At 39.1% G+C, this 17,056-nt stretch overlaps 1 protein-coding gene across 2 annotated transcripts; it reads right to left on the bottom strand.

Annotated features, from left to right (window-relative positions):
- Window positions 1–1,448: 1,448 nt before the first annotated feature.
- INHBA (inhibin subunit beta A) lies at window positions 1,449–17,050 on the bottom strand. 2 transcript variants are annotated; one of them, XM_039848976.1, is made up of 3 exons: window positions 16,574–17,050; window positions 6,565–7,230; window positions 1,449–2,017 (listed from the first exon to the last, which is right to left on the bottom strand). In XM_039848976.1, the coding sequence occupies exons 1-3, from the start codon at window positions 16,959–16,961 to the stop codon at window positions 1,956–1,958; spliced, it is 1,116 nt and encodes a 371-aa protein (XP_039704910.1). In that variant the 5' UTR covers window positions 16,962–17,050; the 3' UTR covers window positions 1,449–1,955. The 2 variants fall into 2 exon arrangements, with proteins under 2 accessions (XP_039704910.1, XP_039704909.1); XM_039848975.1 differs by lacking the exon at window positions 1,449–2,017 and having other exon boundaries at window positions 2,055–7,230.
- Between the last annotated feature and the right edge of the window lie 6 nt (window positions 17,051–17,056).

The following is a 17,056-nucleotide window of genomic DNA, read 5'->3' as shown; positions in this document are numbered from 1 at the left end:
AAAAATTACAGCAACAAGTTAACTCTTGCCCTGGTGAATTTTTCACTACTCTTTACTGACAGTGACTAGACCTTCTCTTAACACTTCCTCTCACTTCTTCCTGAGCAGAAATCAATTTTTAAAAAGATTCTTTATAATTTTTATTTAATTAGTCAACTAATATTCCCCAAAACTGCTTTCAGATTTTGTCACATTTTCTAGAAGAAAAGTACTTTCCTGGTGTCCCTCCAGTGATGGACTCTAAGTCATGATGGAATTAGGCTCTTCTCAAAAGTGACCATAGTCAAGTGGGACAATTATTGTCTATTTCTAAGAAGTCTCGAAATAGCTTTGTGGTTCTCCATTTGTGGATAAACAATTTGCCTTCCTTATTTTAATTACAGTAGGCACTAGTTACATGACATTTAAAGCCTGAAAAGGTGTAATGGAGAACTTATGAATCCTCCTTTTTCATGGGCCAAAGAGAAACTCAAAATTAGATCAGAAATGTCAGAATTCTTTTTAAAAAGCTGGTACTTCATTTGATACAAGGAGGAATTTTTGCACTGCTCTAGTCCCTTTTATTTGTATACATCCTCAGACAACTATTTTCTGAGAAAATATTAAACCTCAATATGAACTGGATTTAGATGTTCCATTTAAATGATGACATATTTTCTCTATATATATGTTAAAGGTGTAACATATATATAACATACATATTGTATATTATATATAGATAGATATACATATTCAATGTTTTCTATACCTGACTTTAACTTTTTCTTTGTTATTTTTGCCTTAAGTACTATGACATTTATATAAATTTCATAATATTACTCATTTATAATTCATTGTAGTTTTTCTTAGTTCCTGGAATGCACTCATTATTAAACTTGGCAGGAAATGAAGGCTGATGCATGTGTTCATGCAATACACACACACACAAAAATATCATTGGGTCCATAAAGTAAAATATTTTGAACAAAAGGTTTCCTCTAGCGAAATACAAGAATAGAAAAATAAGACAAATTAATAAATATAAAGTAAAACTATAACAATTCCATTTTCTAAATTTTTTTAAAAGGGAACTTTCCTACCTAAAACAAATAAAAAGGAGATAGTATGAATTTACATGAACTAGGCATTTCACTAGGAGATAAGTACAAAGTGAACTATCTGGTAAGTATAAAATGTCTAAATTAGAAGTATCTTCAACACTCAACCCCATCCCCAATCCCTCTTTTCTTTCTTAGTACAAAAGGAAATTAACACATAAATAAAAACACAAAACAGCAAAAAGAAAATTAACTTTAGACTTGACTATAAACCTGGCTTGGAATCCTAGTTCCAATTAATGTTACTTTTTGCCTCAGATTTATCAGTAAAAGCAGAGAAAACAATTATCTACTGTTCTGGGTAATTAAAACAATGGTATACGAAAGCAAAAAGAAAAAATGGGTACATGCTTTGGTTTATATGGTCATTTACAGAATTTATTTTCAAAAAAAGGAAAACCCTCTGGAATGGGCACAGATACTAGAGAACAATTTATAGGAAAAAAAATCAACTAATCAGTTCATTCTTGGATGTACATCTATGATTTCAAATTGGTTCTGTTGGTCCCAGTACTTTTATTTCCTATGCATCTAGTTCTCTAGCTATAGTTGCTCTGTATAATTCCAGATTACTAGCCAGAAAGGAAAGGAAGAAAGAGAGATGGAAGGAAGGAGGGAGAAAAGGAAGGAGAGAAGAAAGTGGGAGGGAGGGAGTGTCTCTTTATTTCACGTTACTTGCCACTACAGTTTCAGAAATGGGAAATTAAGAAAATGAATAAAATATAAATATTCCTGGTCCAAGCATCTGCCACCCATTACAAACCTCTGCACAGCAATACATATTCTTTTTCTAATTGAGCTCTCATTCCAGCTTTTGTCTTTTCTTTCTCAATCTGTTTTTCATACTCGTCCAGATAATTACAGTAGAAACAAAATTATCACCCAGAAAAAGATGTAGCAATATGTGTGCAAAGTTGATCCTGGAAAACCAATAAGACATAAAATAAAAATAAAAAATAAATCCCAAACAAATCTTTTTATTTAACATAAGGCCAAAGAAGCTATCAGGCGTTGCTGAATACTGTCCACTAACTGTACAAAATATTGACTGCATGCCTCGCAAACACCAAAATATCCGCTGGAATGCCGTAGAAATAAATAACTTCTGCTATAAACACATGAAAACATATCAAACTGTTATCTCTTTAAACATATTGTAAATAAAAAATTACCAGTACTTCTACTTAATAAATATTAGGAAACCATTGACATAGTTGAAATGCACTCATATAAATTAACAACTTTAATTACATTAGCCAAACAGACATTGGTTAAAGAACTGCATGTAATATGCCAAAAAAATAAAAAATAAAAACAAACAAACAAACAACATTAACCACAGAACATAAAAACTTTTAAAATAAAACAGGCTTCAAATTATCTTGGCTTTCATAATTATATTTTTCTTTTAAAGAAAACTATCAACCCATTGTCAATGTACTGTTTTTCAAAGCATTTAAATAGAGGGTAATACCCATTGGAAATTAATACAGAAGAAATTATTCACTTTATGCATAAAAAATAAATAATAATATAGCTGAGACATGTGGTTTGCTTCTGCTATTGAAGATGTGAACAGCTTCTAAGCAATTTCTCTGACTCATACAACAGCTTCTCAGTGATAAAGGATATAATTTAAACACATACAATGTCTATCCCTGAACCTCTGTCCACATCTACAAGTTTCATTTATTGTGTAGGTTTTCAGGGAGACTAAAATTTTCTTTACATTGATAAGGGTCCACAGGAAATAATTTTTTCAAGTGAACATGGTAATTTAAATCTAAACTCAATACTTCTGAGGCATTTGCAGTCTCTCTCGCTTTCTCTCTCTCTCTTTTTTTTTTTTCTTTTTTTCTTTTTATCTAGAGGTACGATCTCACTGGGGTGAAAAAAAATTCCCTTGCTCTATGTAAGAGGAGAATCAGGCACTCTCCTTGAAAACAGAGTGTGGAATCAATCTTAAATAAATCTGAAATTGATTGGTCTTCAGGGACAAGAAAATCGCAACTCAGTGTGCTGAAACTTGTCTTACTTTTTGACAAAAGAAAAAATGTTTCAATCCAATCTACAAAGTAGTTACAATTCTTAAAAGACATTTGGTGACAAATCCTTTTCTGAGCTTTTAGGATTAGTGTGGGTAGATTTTTTAAAGCCTAGAAATTAGCTCTAAAGAAAGAGTAGAGAGATGCTAAGATCAGATATAGCCACCCTTATTTCAAGGAACACATACTATGAAAAATCAAATATAATAGAATTTAAGCTTTTTTTTTTGGCTTCATGCCACTACATGAAAAGTATGGGTTGTTTACATATCTTCCAAAGTTATTAAAGGTAGTAGCAATTTCTAATTCTATTTCAAGGCCACATAAATTTATTGAAAAAAGGTTAAGTTTGTAAATGAGTGATTTAATTTAAATTAAATCATCCCATTAAAATATTGTCATATGGAATTTCATTTTGATCTGCTTCTAACTACTAGGCCACTAATCAAACTCTATCTCACTCCCAATATGTTGAGGACATAAAGCGCTTAAAAAGATGGCATATATATTGGATATGGCATATATATTGGATATGGCATACATGTCAGCTGTCTTTGTAACCTCTTGCTTTTCCATAGCCTTGGCCATCTCTGCAATTGTGTAGTGAACCAGTACTTGGTTCCTCATTCTACTTTCATAGGTTACACTATGAGGTTCACTACCAGTTAAGAGGCAATTCAAAAGGCCTTCAACACTTTTCATGAAAATTTGTAAAGCTGAACATTGCTAACTACACCTTCCCCACTTGCCTGATTTCCTGATCAATGGTTAAGAGTGAGGAAGTAAGTACCAATTTTGCATGCTCTTAATTATACTTTATTAGAATCCACTCTCTTACAGTACATGTTGTATTTCTTGCATAAGAAAAGGTATACCTCCAGACTGTAGCAAGTGTATCTGCCAGGTAATGACATTAAAGTAATTTGACAATTCTTTTTTCACTTTTGCAAACTTCAAACAAGTCAGTAAAAATAAGGCTCTGTATTTTAAAAAGCATGTAAATGAATAACTTATAGGTGTTTTAGGCAAGCTAAATATTGTGGAATAAACTAGTAAAACTTTAGCTTTAAGCATGTACTTTGATATTTATAAAACAAAATGGGTTTTTTTTTCCATTTTGCATCTAAATCAATACATACAAACATATATCGAGTTTTGGCTGTAAATTAGTAGGGATTTTAACTCTTGCCCCCATCCCTGCCTCCTAACTGTTCTCTTCCTTACTCCCATTATCTTTACACCCTCCCTAAATTATTTATCTTTTAACTAGTGGCAACAATATAATTTACCCAACTGTACAGTTAACATTTCTCCCAACAAGGCCTTAATCATAAAAGAAAAAATTATACCCAACTCTTTTATTCTGGACTAAAGATTAAAATTTTTTCTGAAAAAGCTTCTGATTTAAGATTGATTCCAATAGATAATAAATATAACTTGCAAAAAAAAATCAGCCTAGAGCTTTGATGAACATGTTTCCCATTTTTCCTACAGAAAATAACTTGTAGGACGGGGGTCGGGGACAAAGAAGAGGAGGGAATTGGATCCCTGTACATTGAAAGAGGGTCCTGCTGAATAGTCACTGGAATTTCCAGGCTTTTTCCAAACTTTTGAAATGTGCCCACCTAGTTCAGAGTAGAAGCAAAAACTATAGCCTATCCTTCTTAAAAATACTGTGTTTTGCACATAAACATTCATTGCTTTAAGAACATTAAAAAATGACAGCCTGAAGTGCTTAAAATGTGTATGGACATGATGTGATACATGTATATATACACACAGATATGCATATGCACAAGCAATGTATATATACACATACAAGCATGTAGCATTTCATGAATTTGATTGAACTTGATATCCAACAGTGTACAACTACTGTACATCCAGTATGAAATGTCCTGTTTCATAGATGTAAAAGGAGTCAATAAACCAAACTTCTCAGGTCTTTTAGGCCTGAACACAATCCACCCTACTCAACCTTGAATCCCAACCCCTGACTCATTGATGGTGAATGATACCAACCACAGACAGACTGTTTAAAGGCTCACACAAATGTCTTTGGTGTATGTGTCTATTTTTTAAGGTACAAAATAATAATAATTATTATAATTATAATAATAAAAATAGCTATTTTGTGTGCTGTAGCAGTTCTTTTATAGCTCACATTAAGTGCAGCTCTTAACCCCACCCCCACCCACACCCAAAGAAAATACTTGTTAAATAAAGACTGGACAGGTCAAACACCATTGTAGTGCAAATAGTAAACGATAAAAAACAACATTTACAAAATATAGAAATGTTTGGATCCAACAGATGGACAAACATATTCCTTTCAAGTATCTCTCCTTGAAGAAAATAAAAATTGATCAGGTTACTTCCAATACAAAAAAGTCTCTCTTTTTGTTCTCTCTCAGGTAAACAGTTTCAAACCTATTAGGTTGCATAGTTCTAAGATCATAAGCACCTTAACGAAATGTAACTTGGTATTCTTTTCTCCTTGATCTTTCACTCTTCCCATTCTTGTTCCAATTTTTTTATGTTGGCTTTTGTTTTGTTGCAAGAGTGGTGCAGAAAAAGAAAGTGTGACCACCTGCATACTACTGTTCTCTTACCAGTATGTGTATGTACATGGAATGTAGAAATGCCTCTGTGTGTGTGTCTGTGTGTGTCTGTGGGGTGGGGTGGGGGAGTGGTGTGTGTGTGCACGTGCTGATATACACAGAGAGAGGGGTCACACAGACATATCTTACGACCTGGGTGGGAAAGTGCCTGTAACTGGCCCTTTCAAACTAATGGCTTTCTAGATGTTATTTGGGTTGTGCTAGCCCACATTACTGCAGACTAGCCAAGTTGACTTCGAGGCCCACCTTGAAAGTGAACTGAAAAGGAGAGGACAATACTCCTATTTAAGCAACTAATATCATCACTTCGATGTGGGAAGAAATGAAGGATACACATTTCTCCCTGTCCCTCCCAATTTCCATCTCCTTCACTACTTCATCTCTGAGCCCTGGATAGGGAATTTTTCCACATCTTCCTTCATCTGTTTCAGGTTTTGTTTTAAGGTTTTTTTTTTTTCTTTTTAATTTCTATTTTTCTGGTTATTTAACTCAGAAACTTTAAACATTTCTTCATTTGCCACTGTCCTCTGGCAATTCTTGTTCCCGCCCCCACCTCCCCCCCAGGCTGGGCACTCTACGAGCACCCACACTCCTCCACTATCATGTTCTGAATGTCCTTCTTGATGATGTTTTGCCCATCATCATAGTACAGCATGGACATGGGTCTCAGCTTGGTGGGCACACAGCACGACTTGAGGTTGGCAAAGGGGCTGTAACCCCGCATGCGGTAGTGGTTGATTACTGTAGAGTGAAAGGAGAGTGATGACCCCGATGTGCCTGCTATATGGCTTGGGCACTCACCCTCACAGTAGTTGGCATGATAGCCAGAGGGAGCGATGATCCAGTCATTCCAACCAATGTCCTTGAAACTAACAAAGAACTGTTTCTTACAGCAGATGTTGACCTTGCCGTCACACTCCAAGCCCCGCCGCCGCCGCCTGTGAGGGTGATCTTCAGACTGCCGGGCCTGCAGCATGAGGAAAGGTCTGTGGGACTGCTCCTTCTCCTCATCTCCTCCTGCCCCTCCTTCTCCTCCAGCTCTCTTCTTCCCTTCCCCTTCCTCTTCTTTCTTCTTCTTCTTACCCAGGAGAACAAGGCTGGCGCCGGTCTCATGGCACTGCTCACAGGCAATCCGAATGTCCAGGGAGCTCTTGCCCTGGTCCAGCAACCGCTGAATGCTGCTGGAGACAGGAAAGATGTGCCACGTGCTCTTCCGAGCATCCACTGCCTTTTCTGATATCAACAGTTCACTCCTCTCCTCCATCAAGCCCACCGCCTCAGCCTCGTCCCCTGTGTCCAAGCTGCCTTGCGGGTGCTTCTGCTGCTGAAAGAGATGGATGGTGACTTTGGTCCTGTTCCTGTTGGCCTTGGGGACTTTTAGGAAGAGCCAGACTTCTGCACGCTCCACCACCGACAAGTCACTGCCTTCTTTGGAAATCTCAAAGTGCAGCGTCTTCCTGGCTGTGCCTGAAGATGAAACACAGCACAAGAGAGAGCAGGGACACTAGTTAGTTCCCATGTGTGTGGCTACTCACTAACTTCAGGTCACCTTGGGGCCTCTGTTACAGATCATCTCAAACAGGGATCAACAAGCTATGGCCCACAGGCCAATAAGAATGGTTTTGACATCTTTAAATGAATGAAGAAAAATAGTATTTTATGACATGTAAAAATTATATGAAATTTAAACTTTAGTGCCCATAAATAAAGTTTCATTGGACCATAGCTATGCTCATTTCTTTATAGGTTGTCTAAAGCTGCTTTTGCACTTTAACATAAAGTTGAGTAGCTGCAGCAGAGACTGTCTGGCCCACAAAGCTAAAATATTTATTCTCTAGCACTTTACAGAAAAAATTGGTCAACTCTTGCTCTAGAAAGAAGAGAGCCTAGATCTGAGTGTGTCTGGGGGCTTTAGGAGATCTGCATTTGTTGACTAAGTGCTTAATTTCAGTGTCATCTTCTATAAAGTGGGAATGATATAATGACATTTAACCCATTATCCCATGGGTTTACAAAGATCAAATGGGATAACATAAATGAAAAGACATTGTAAGCTCTAGCAAGCTACGGAAATATTATTCCCACACAAATATGCAAACAGCCTTTCTGCCCCATTAGTCTGTGTGCTATGTAGCCTCCTTTTCCTTTGCCATAACCTGCTTTACTCCTCTATCACTTCTTTCCTGGGTCACTGCATCAGCTTTCTCTTTAATCTGCCTCTCCAGTAGGGAGCCAATGCCCTCTGCAATCATTTCTCCATAAAGGTGGGAAAGGAATCTTTCCCAAAGGCAGGTCTGATCATGTCACTTGCTCTTTACAGTTCTTTACTGAGTTCCTATTGCCCTCAGTTTAAAACAAAAACTGCCCAGGACTTTGGGCTCCACCTGAACTGCTCCTGCCTTCAACCTCAGCTCTCTCCCTGTGTCCCATTCTCTGTGGTCCAGCCACAGGGTGTTCATTTGAGGTTGTGAGCACTCCATGCACTCTCTCACCTTCAGGCAGTGACACCTGCTATCCTTTCTGCCTAGAATACTCCTGCTCCCAACATCCCACCCTCACTGGCTGTTCTTAGTAAGATTTCAGATTACAGATTAGACAACACCACTGCCTCTAGAAGCCTTCCTTAACATCTCTGCCCCTACCCTCCTGACATCCAAGTTTAGGATGCCCAGCTCTGAGGTCCTATCTATCTTGTGCAATGTCAGAGCCCAGTGTTTAGCAATTACTTGATTTTTATTAACAAATAGATACATCCTTAGCATTGAGTTTATATTAGATTGAGGGGCCTACCTCCTAACTCTGTATCCCCAATTTTTCCCTCCTTCCTTTAATGCAGCTTAATAAGTACCAATTATAACAACTGCTTCCAATAAAGGGGAAATCTCTGCATTGGTGGGGCAATTGGATTTTGTGACCACTCAGTTAGAAAGTCATCTATTAGAAAGTCATCTATTTCCTTCTCTTTCCATTAGCACCTGCAAGTACTGTAAGGAGCAAATGTTCAGACTGGAATCCTTTGATTAAATATTTTCCCTCATTTCCACTGTACTATTTGGTGGTATTTAAAATATAACCTTCTTATGACCACCTCCTACATGTACCTGCTTATAACTGTTGGGAATACATGCATCCCGTGTACAAATCCGAGAACAATCTTAAAGACATTCATCTTAGAACTTACAACTCCCTAGGAGGGTCTCCCTGCCTAGATTTCTATAGCTAACGGAAATCCAGCCATACTTATCACTCTCCGCCCTGAGATGTTTACGGTACTATAAATTTTAGGCACAGTTTCAAGTTCTCTGCAGCAGAAGGCAGGCTTTTCTGTGCATTGTGCACTGTGGATTCTGTTCTTAATTTAACACACTCTGCACAGTGTGATTATGATAGTGGTAAATTCACTTAGGCCAGGGCCAAGGAGGGCTGTGTATGTATATGAAAGGTTCTCTGGCATTTTTGCATAAACTTGCTAGGATAATGGCCTCAGTGGTGGTGGTGGGGAGAGTTTTTTGACCTCATGTCTCTGGCAGGAGTTGAAATGAAAAATAAAGCTGGGTTTAGGATTAGATCATCAGAGTGAGGAGCAGTTAGAGGGGGAAGCTGTATTTTTTTAGGAAGCATGATGACTTTTTTTACAAAATGTGAATCCAGTATTCTCCTTTGCCTAAAAATTAGTGGTGGTCAAGGTCCGGGGGTGGATTGCTGTTCTCATTTCTTTTTCTTTTTCTTTTCTTTTCTTTTCTTTTTTTTTTTTTTTTTTTTAAGAAAGGAAAAAGAAGATTCCAGGAAGGAGATCTTAATCATTTACATTTAAGAGGATGTTCAGCAGCCGATTTTAAGGTGGTAGGGTCCACCCAAGACCAGAGGAAAAGGCTGCCAAAGCCACGTAAGCCCCCCAAAAATGGCCTGAAAGAGTGTGCAGACTCCTGCCACTGAAGGCACAAGTGCTCTGCCCTGGAGAATGCTAACAATCTCCCTGCTGCTCTCCCTTTTGCCTCATGAAGTCCAGCTTCTGAAATCCTGAACTGCACAAGGTGCCACTCAAAAGACAGAGAGATAGTAGCTGCTAAATTAGAGAAGCCAGAAGGTACAAGATTGCGTTTTGTGTTCTAGGAAAGAGCTTTCTGTGAAAGTAAAGAAACTGACTTTTCCACAGGATGGGAGAACTGGGTTCAGATAACTCATTCCCACAGGTTCTGCTCTTCTCTGACCTGTGCTTGACAAGGAGGGCCTGAGGATAAAGGTAGATGGTCCTCAGGTAAAGAGAGGGGACAGATGGCAGCACAGACCCACATACACTGGACTCCCATAAATAAAATCCAGAAATATCTACAGATGCTGAGTGGAGAGAGGACGAGGGAGGGCTAATTGGCAGACTTGAACCAGTCGACAGCATATGCAAATTGCTTTTGTAGAGCCAGTGAGTCCACTTACTTCCAGTAACAGCCTACAGGACAGCCACTCATTTCACAAGAGCAGGTTTCTAATGCTTGAGATAGCCCCACCCCTTCTTCACAGGCAGCTGTACTTGGAAGCAAATGATTTAGTGTTCCTGAGAGAGGATTGTACAAAGAGAGTACTCATTAGAGGGGGCTCAATCTGTCAGATGCTGTTATATTAGGATCAGAGAGTCATCATAAAATGACTTTCATCCTGGTCCTGGTGGATAATTAACTGTATGGCATTGCCTGGTGTTGTGGAGAGTAACGGTGCTGATTCACACATAAGTTTCATTATCTTAGCTGAAAGACTGTTCCTTGTATTCTCATCATTGCCTGCGTGCTATATCTCTCCCCCATATTTCTGACGTTTGGATTTTCCCCTTACTAATTGACATGCCTATCGCCTCCTTCTCCTGGTGTCCATTTCTGGAACTGCTATTTGTATACTGCATGATATTTTATCAGGAAAAAAGTAAAACTGAGATCCAATTTCATGAAAATGCTGTTGCCATAATGCTCAGGAGAACAGGGGGAAGAGAGAGAATCAAGTCTTCCTAATGTCTACCTTATATGCAGGTACATTTTAAAAGTTCTATTGTATTCTGACTTTATTAAACAGTGCATATATTTTTCTTTTACATTTAGCATTCATTACAGGAGGGGGTGGGGAGAATGAGACAGCTGGAAGCTGAGATGAAATTAATATTTATCAAGGCTGTAGGCTTCAGAAAGATATTACAGCCTTCAAATTTCTTAGGTAGGAAAAATAGCCTCTTGGTTATATTCCCTTTATTTGCATATTACCTCAGAGAGATTGCTATACTGCAGTGATGCTTTCAGGATGCTCCATTCTTCAAATCTCTACTCATAACAATTTAAAAAATGGAAGGAGATTGCCTAAGGCTGAGGGGTTTAGGATCAATTACTAATCAGTTTCAGGTTTTGACTTAAATATATCTCCTGCTGTAAAATCCTGAAATGGAAGCCTTCCCATGATGCTTTGTGAGCAGGTACAGCATTAGTTTCTACAGGTGCACACTGGGTTCCTACACTATTACCTATCTAACCAGATATAGCTGGTTGCTTTGCTAACTTTTTATTATCTACTCTCTGATAATATTCTTTTCATCCTCTGTGCTATTTTTTCCCTCCTGAGGCTTCTGAGCAAGGCTTGTATCACAGCCTGCTCTGCCTGAGTAATTCACTAAGAAAGTCCCACGCAAACCCACGTGTGATAATATTCCATCACTTAAACCTCTATGAGCTCGGTGGACCTATACCAAGGGGAGAGAAAAAAGTGCATAAAAATGGGTAGGAGGGTTAAATTTTGCATCTTACAGGGAACACCTCTGAAATGTTACCAGATGAAAGGGATTGGAAAAAAGGAAAGATTAGAAGCTGGAAGTTAAAACACCTGAAAACAGTTTGTCCTTTGCTTTCAGAATTTTAAAAGCGTTTGTAATAGGTCAATCACGAAAGCAAGCGTGCCAAGGATTAAGCAGCCAAGCCACTCATTGTTCCCTTCCCCCACACCAAGATGATGCTCATCCCCCAAATCCAGCAATTCGGATCTGTGGACTGACTAGCACGTGAACATTTCCAATGAAATAAGCAATACTCACACAGTGTTTCGTTTTGTTTTGTTTTCCTCACTGGGGTGCGGCTTAAAGTACGCTGCTCTTCTCTGTATGGGTAATAATTATGTCTCTGATGTTAATGTGGAAAGCCTTGTTGTTTATAGAGGATTTCAACTCCACCATGGGGGGAAAAGCCTCACTGTGAAATGCTGCTGTTATTTTAATTTTCCATTTTTTGCCAAGGTTTTACTGTGCTTAGAGATGGTATAGAAACTGGTGGGAGCATACAAAGCTACCAGTTATAGCATATGTGTTCTCTGAACCACTAACTTTGTATTTGGACTGCTTCCAGGGGTTGCTGCATGAGGCAGCAAGTGAGGTCATAAAGGTTATGCCTCCTTTAATTTACAGTAAAGGGTCTTGCCTGTAGCAGAACTGCAGGTTTGGTCATAAATTATCTTGATTGATTTTTTTAGCCTTAATATCTTTTCTTAGGATCTGCTATTGAATTGTAAATGCTAAGCCACATTCTTGCATTTCTATTTAAACGGAAATGGGAAAAAAAATTAAATATTTAGAAAGAAAGGGGTTTTAGGTTCCTAAGAGAAGTAGAAACATTCTTAAGGTTCAACCCACAGACTTTCAGAAACTTCTTCCAAAGTTTCTGAAAACTTTTATGCTTTTGATTTTGGATCTAGGAATCAGTTGAGTATGAATTCTGAAATACAGTTAAGAGAGTATGCTTAAGTACATTTTTAGTAAAAGAGAGCCAAGACAAATAGCTATTTTTACAAAAAGTTTACAAAAAGTATCTGGGAAGGTATTACTCCCAGGTCTCTGAATAATAAAACTGAATTTCTACCCTGACACCTCCCCCACTCCAATACACCTACTCTGCAGGCCCAAACTACTATTCACCTCTTTTCACTTAATTTCTCCACCATTTCTCTCCACACTCTCAGTTTGGAAACAAATACATTCTCCAAAGCTGTACATCACGTTCCCACAAGGCGTTAAATAAATAGCCTTCTTTCTCCTTGTTGGCATTCAGTTGTCATTTGTTGCTGGTGAAAAGCATTGATAAAATATAGGCAAACTAGGCAACAAAATCAGGGGAGACGGAAGACATATTTGCAAAAGCCCAAGCAGCCGTATTAGAGGGAGATGTGTGAGCAGATCAGTATTGCTGATGATTCATGGTCACATTTCCCCATGCACTGTTTTGTTTGTTTCCGAAATGTATCATTCCTCTGTCTTCCATAGAGCTCCGGAAAGTTCACATGTACCACTATATTCCCATTTCCTTTCCTTCTGTCTCATTTAACGCATCACAGGTAGTTGTGTTCCTCCCATCCCATAAAATCCTAACTTTTTGAGGAGGATGAGAGGAATAAGATGAAAATGATAATCACTAAGATTAAGGCACTACAGACTGGGGCTTCCAGTAGGTGAAACTGTGTTTCTCAAAATATTAACTGGTAAAGAGCAAAAGTCTTTGGAATACGCCCTCTTGTGGCCAATCATTTCCCATTATTCAGAGAATAAAGTGTGTAAGATACCCTTCAGTTGAAGGGGTAATTTGCAGAAAAGTTTAGAAGACTGGTGCGGAATGGTGGGAGTCAACTCCACTTTGAGATGACTTTCTTGGAGTGGGGGAAACAGTCATCCAAGCAAGCCTTCTTAGGCCCCTGTTTGGGAAATGTACATTTCTAACTCAAATCTTCTATAACTAGACTCTCCAAAAGGGGAGAGTTATCTGTTGCTTTCAACACCACCCAGGCTATCTGAATATTCTCTAATTCCTAATGTTTCATTTGTCTTTCTTCAACAAGTGCTATCAACTGCCAACTTAATTACTGGAATCAGCAGATAAAGAGCATAAGGAGACTCAGTGATATATTGTCATTGTACATTGACTGACCAGCTATTGCCACAAATTGAAATAAGATACTGCAGTCAAGAAGGTCATTGATTTTAGCTTCAGTGACAATTACAGTGAGAGTTGGCTTGGCTCTGCCCCGTCTCTTCTTTCTTTCCTTTAAGGTCTTAAGGTAAACACAGAGGATTCTGTGCCAGCCACGCAAAGAATGAGATGACGATTGACATAAAGTGACATAAATAAAAAGAAAATTATTTTTTATTTCTTGGAATAAATTTCAGAGAGCTTGAGAGTGATTCCTGGCTGCTTAGTCAATAACAACTTATACCAGTTTTACAAAGATGAGCACTTTCCACCTGAGCACAATGGGAGAGACTCAGTTCAAAGACTTTTAGTCACTTGAGCTTTTGTAGTCCCTCAACTGCTGTGGCCATGTCTTGGCTTATTCAACCATCAAGGAGACTAGAGGCAAAAATTAAACATGACTCACCAACTGAGGAATCTTGAAGTTAAAAGATACATCTATGGGTTTGCATCTGTAGCATGCATGCAGGTGACACTTATTGACTGGAGCCTATGCTGTACAAAATAGTTTATAAATAAAAGAAAAATAAATGCCCTTTGCTATTTTACAAAAATCTTGACATTTGACGTAGTCTGAATTTTATTATGGTTGGACTGGTCCAAAAACAACAAGAGGTTTTCATATATTCACTCAGATGATAAATCTCTTTCCCAGGAAAATAGCAAAATATTTACATGGTACTCTACTTAGAGTAGATTGTTCATACAGCAATCATTAAATCTATGAAATCATACTGGATCAACTTGAAGTTGGTGTGTGAAACTTCTCAGAAGAGAAAAACAAGCAAGTGGAATAAACCTTTTCTAAGAATCCAACGGCTCACCCAAAGTCAAGTTGTAAACTCAACCAGGAGGAGTTTTCCAAACTTTAAACTTTAGTCAACATGTGGGCCAAATGAATCGCTTTTAAAAAGTAGCTCAATTTCTTTCAAACTGAACACCTAACAAAAAAGTTTTTAAAAATTACAAGATTTCAAATAACTGAGAAAAAGATTGGCAGTGAGATAAAGGCTGTAAATAAGAAAAAATGTAAAAAGTCATATTCTTTCCGCAAAAATCTGCAAAATTTCCCAATGCGAAGAGAGTGGTTTGCTATACAAATCAGATAAGTTAGAAAGAGGGGAATATCTATTGCTAGCATCAGGTGTATATTACTAGTGGTCAAAGGCATAGGTATACTTAGTCATATGATATTGTAAAGCCAATTTTGGAGAAGCTGCAATTAAGGCCATCCACATATGGCAACTGGTATATAAAAACATACATAGGGTTCCAGTGTGTCAAGACAGGGAGCAGACCTTTTCGACTGCACTCCCTTGCATGGGACCCAGTGTCATTAAGCACTTTCTTTACTACCTTGCACCAGGAAAGGCTGAGAAAAATTGAGCGGCAACTTGAAAACTTAACCTGACTTTTTTTCTCAAAAAGCTTCAAAAGATACAGTTATAATTATCACTTTGGGGTGGGGGGGGGCTGCATCAAGAAAGAGTTTTAGGGAAAGAAAGTTAAGACCATCTTTAAAAGAAGCTTCTGGTGAGAGAGCTAAACTGCCCTGCCAGGAAGCTTGCAGGACACCAGGGCTTCTCCTACAGGGGGAAGCCAGGAAGCCAGCAGGCTATCTGCTCCCCCAAAAGGATGCCAGGTCTTGAAAAGTTTTCTTGAAAACAGAACATCTGAGTCAACAGGTTTTCAGGATTGGAAATTCTGAGTGTTGCATTCATTGTTTATACTGCTGCTGCAGCAAACTTTTAAACAGAAATGCTGGGAGCTCTTGCACATACTTTACTGGCCATATGCTTTACCAAACGAAACAATGGCATTACTTTCAAATAGATTTGGCAAGGGATGAGATTCCTTAGCCTGGCATTACCATGAAAGTGACATAGTATTAACACATCGTCTGGGCATGCATGGGCTTGTAGACATGGGAAAGGATCTATGTCACATAACTGTAAAAATAACCTGCCTCCAGGTCTCCACCTCCACTTTTGACAGGTATTTTCTATTCGGCAACAGGTTAGTGTGGTCCTGAGCCAACGATTAGAATCTATTTATTAAAGTTATTCCTCTTAAGGATTGAGTGAGAGTTCAGTGTAGTATCTGAGAGCACTTTGTCAAGGTTGCATTCCTTGGCAGAGAGCTCATAGTAACTTTACAGAGAACAAAACTCTTTTTTTCCTCGGTTCAGAGAGCAAAAGTCATTGTTCCAAAAGTGACTGCTGGTTCAATGTCAAATGCCCCTCAAAGTCACTCTTTACTGCCTAGAATGTGATTCCTGTGCTTTTATAGACAGTTTCTAAAGATACAAATGACCGTCACTAATAAATTTGCCCTGCTTCTCTGATGTGGCCCCTGACTGGACTTTTAAAGGGAAGGTTTGTTTTAAGACAATGACTTCATCTGTGCCATTCTACCCCATCCTGCACTCCGCACTCCCACCTCCACCTCCAATAAAAACTTTGGATGGGGTCCCCCAGCACCCAAACATGCCGGGGCTTTCAACAGGCTGCTCAGACCTGGTTACACAGGCAGGCTGAGGGAGCTGCTCACAGACTGGCTTTCAGCTCCAGACTGGCCCTAGAGCCTTCTCCGGGTGACTGGTGGAGTTTAGCAAGCGTAAGCTAGCCATCTCCAGCTAGAGCTCAATCAAAATTCCATTTCTGCAAAGTCTTCTCCCTCCCAGTCCCCAGCCTCTCTTCTACCCGCTGGCTACTAATACCTACCTAATAACTATTGACCCTCCCAGGCAGTTTATAGCTAAAGGGAAAAGAAGTTGCTTCTAGGACTATGAGAGAAACACATCCCCCACCCCCAGTGCCGGCACCCACCTGATTCCGCGAACGTGATGATCTCTGAGGTCTGCTCCATCAGTTCATTCATTTCAGCCCTCCTTCCGATGTCATCCTCTATCTCCACGTACCCGTTCTCCCCTACTTTGCCCACATGGAGCTTTCTGATCGCATTCAGAAGCGCAGCCTTGGGCACCGGTTGGGTGACCTCGGGTCTCTTCTTTAAGTGCAGCATGTTTAAAATGTGCTTCTTGACGGCCTCCACCATCTCCGGCTGAGCGTTGGGTACATCCTTGGGAAGGGTGGTCAGCGCACAGGACGGGCAGGCGGGATCTGCACTGTGCCCCTCAGATCCCGGGGTTGGGGAACTCCTCACTATAATCCAGCAACTTGCCAACAGAAATCCTCTCAGCCAAAGCAAGGGCATCCTGGCAGCAAAAGTTGTTGTGGTTGCCTTTTTAAAGGCCCTGCTTTCTTGCCACCCCCCACCCCCTTACGCACAAGTTTTTTGTTTGGCTTGGT

This window comes from Pteropus medius, unplaced genomic scaffold (genome assembly GCF_902729225.1).
Source record: "Pteropus medius unplaced genomic scaffold, Ma_sr-lr_union100, whole genome shotgun sequence".
Taxonomy (NCBI): domain Eukaryota; kingdom Metazoa; phylum Chordata; class Mammalia; order Chiroptera; family Pteropodidae; genus Pteropus; species Pteropus medius.
This window is presented reverse-complemented; position numbering and strand designations above follow the sequence as displayed.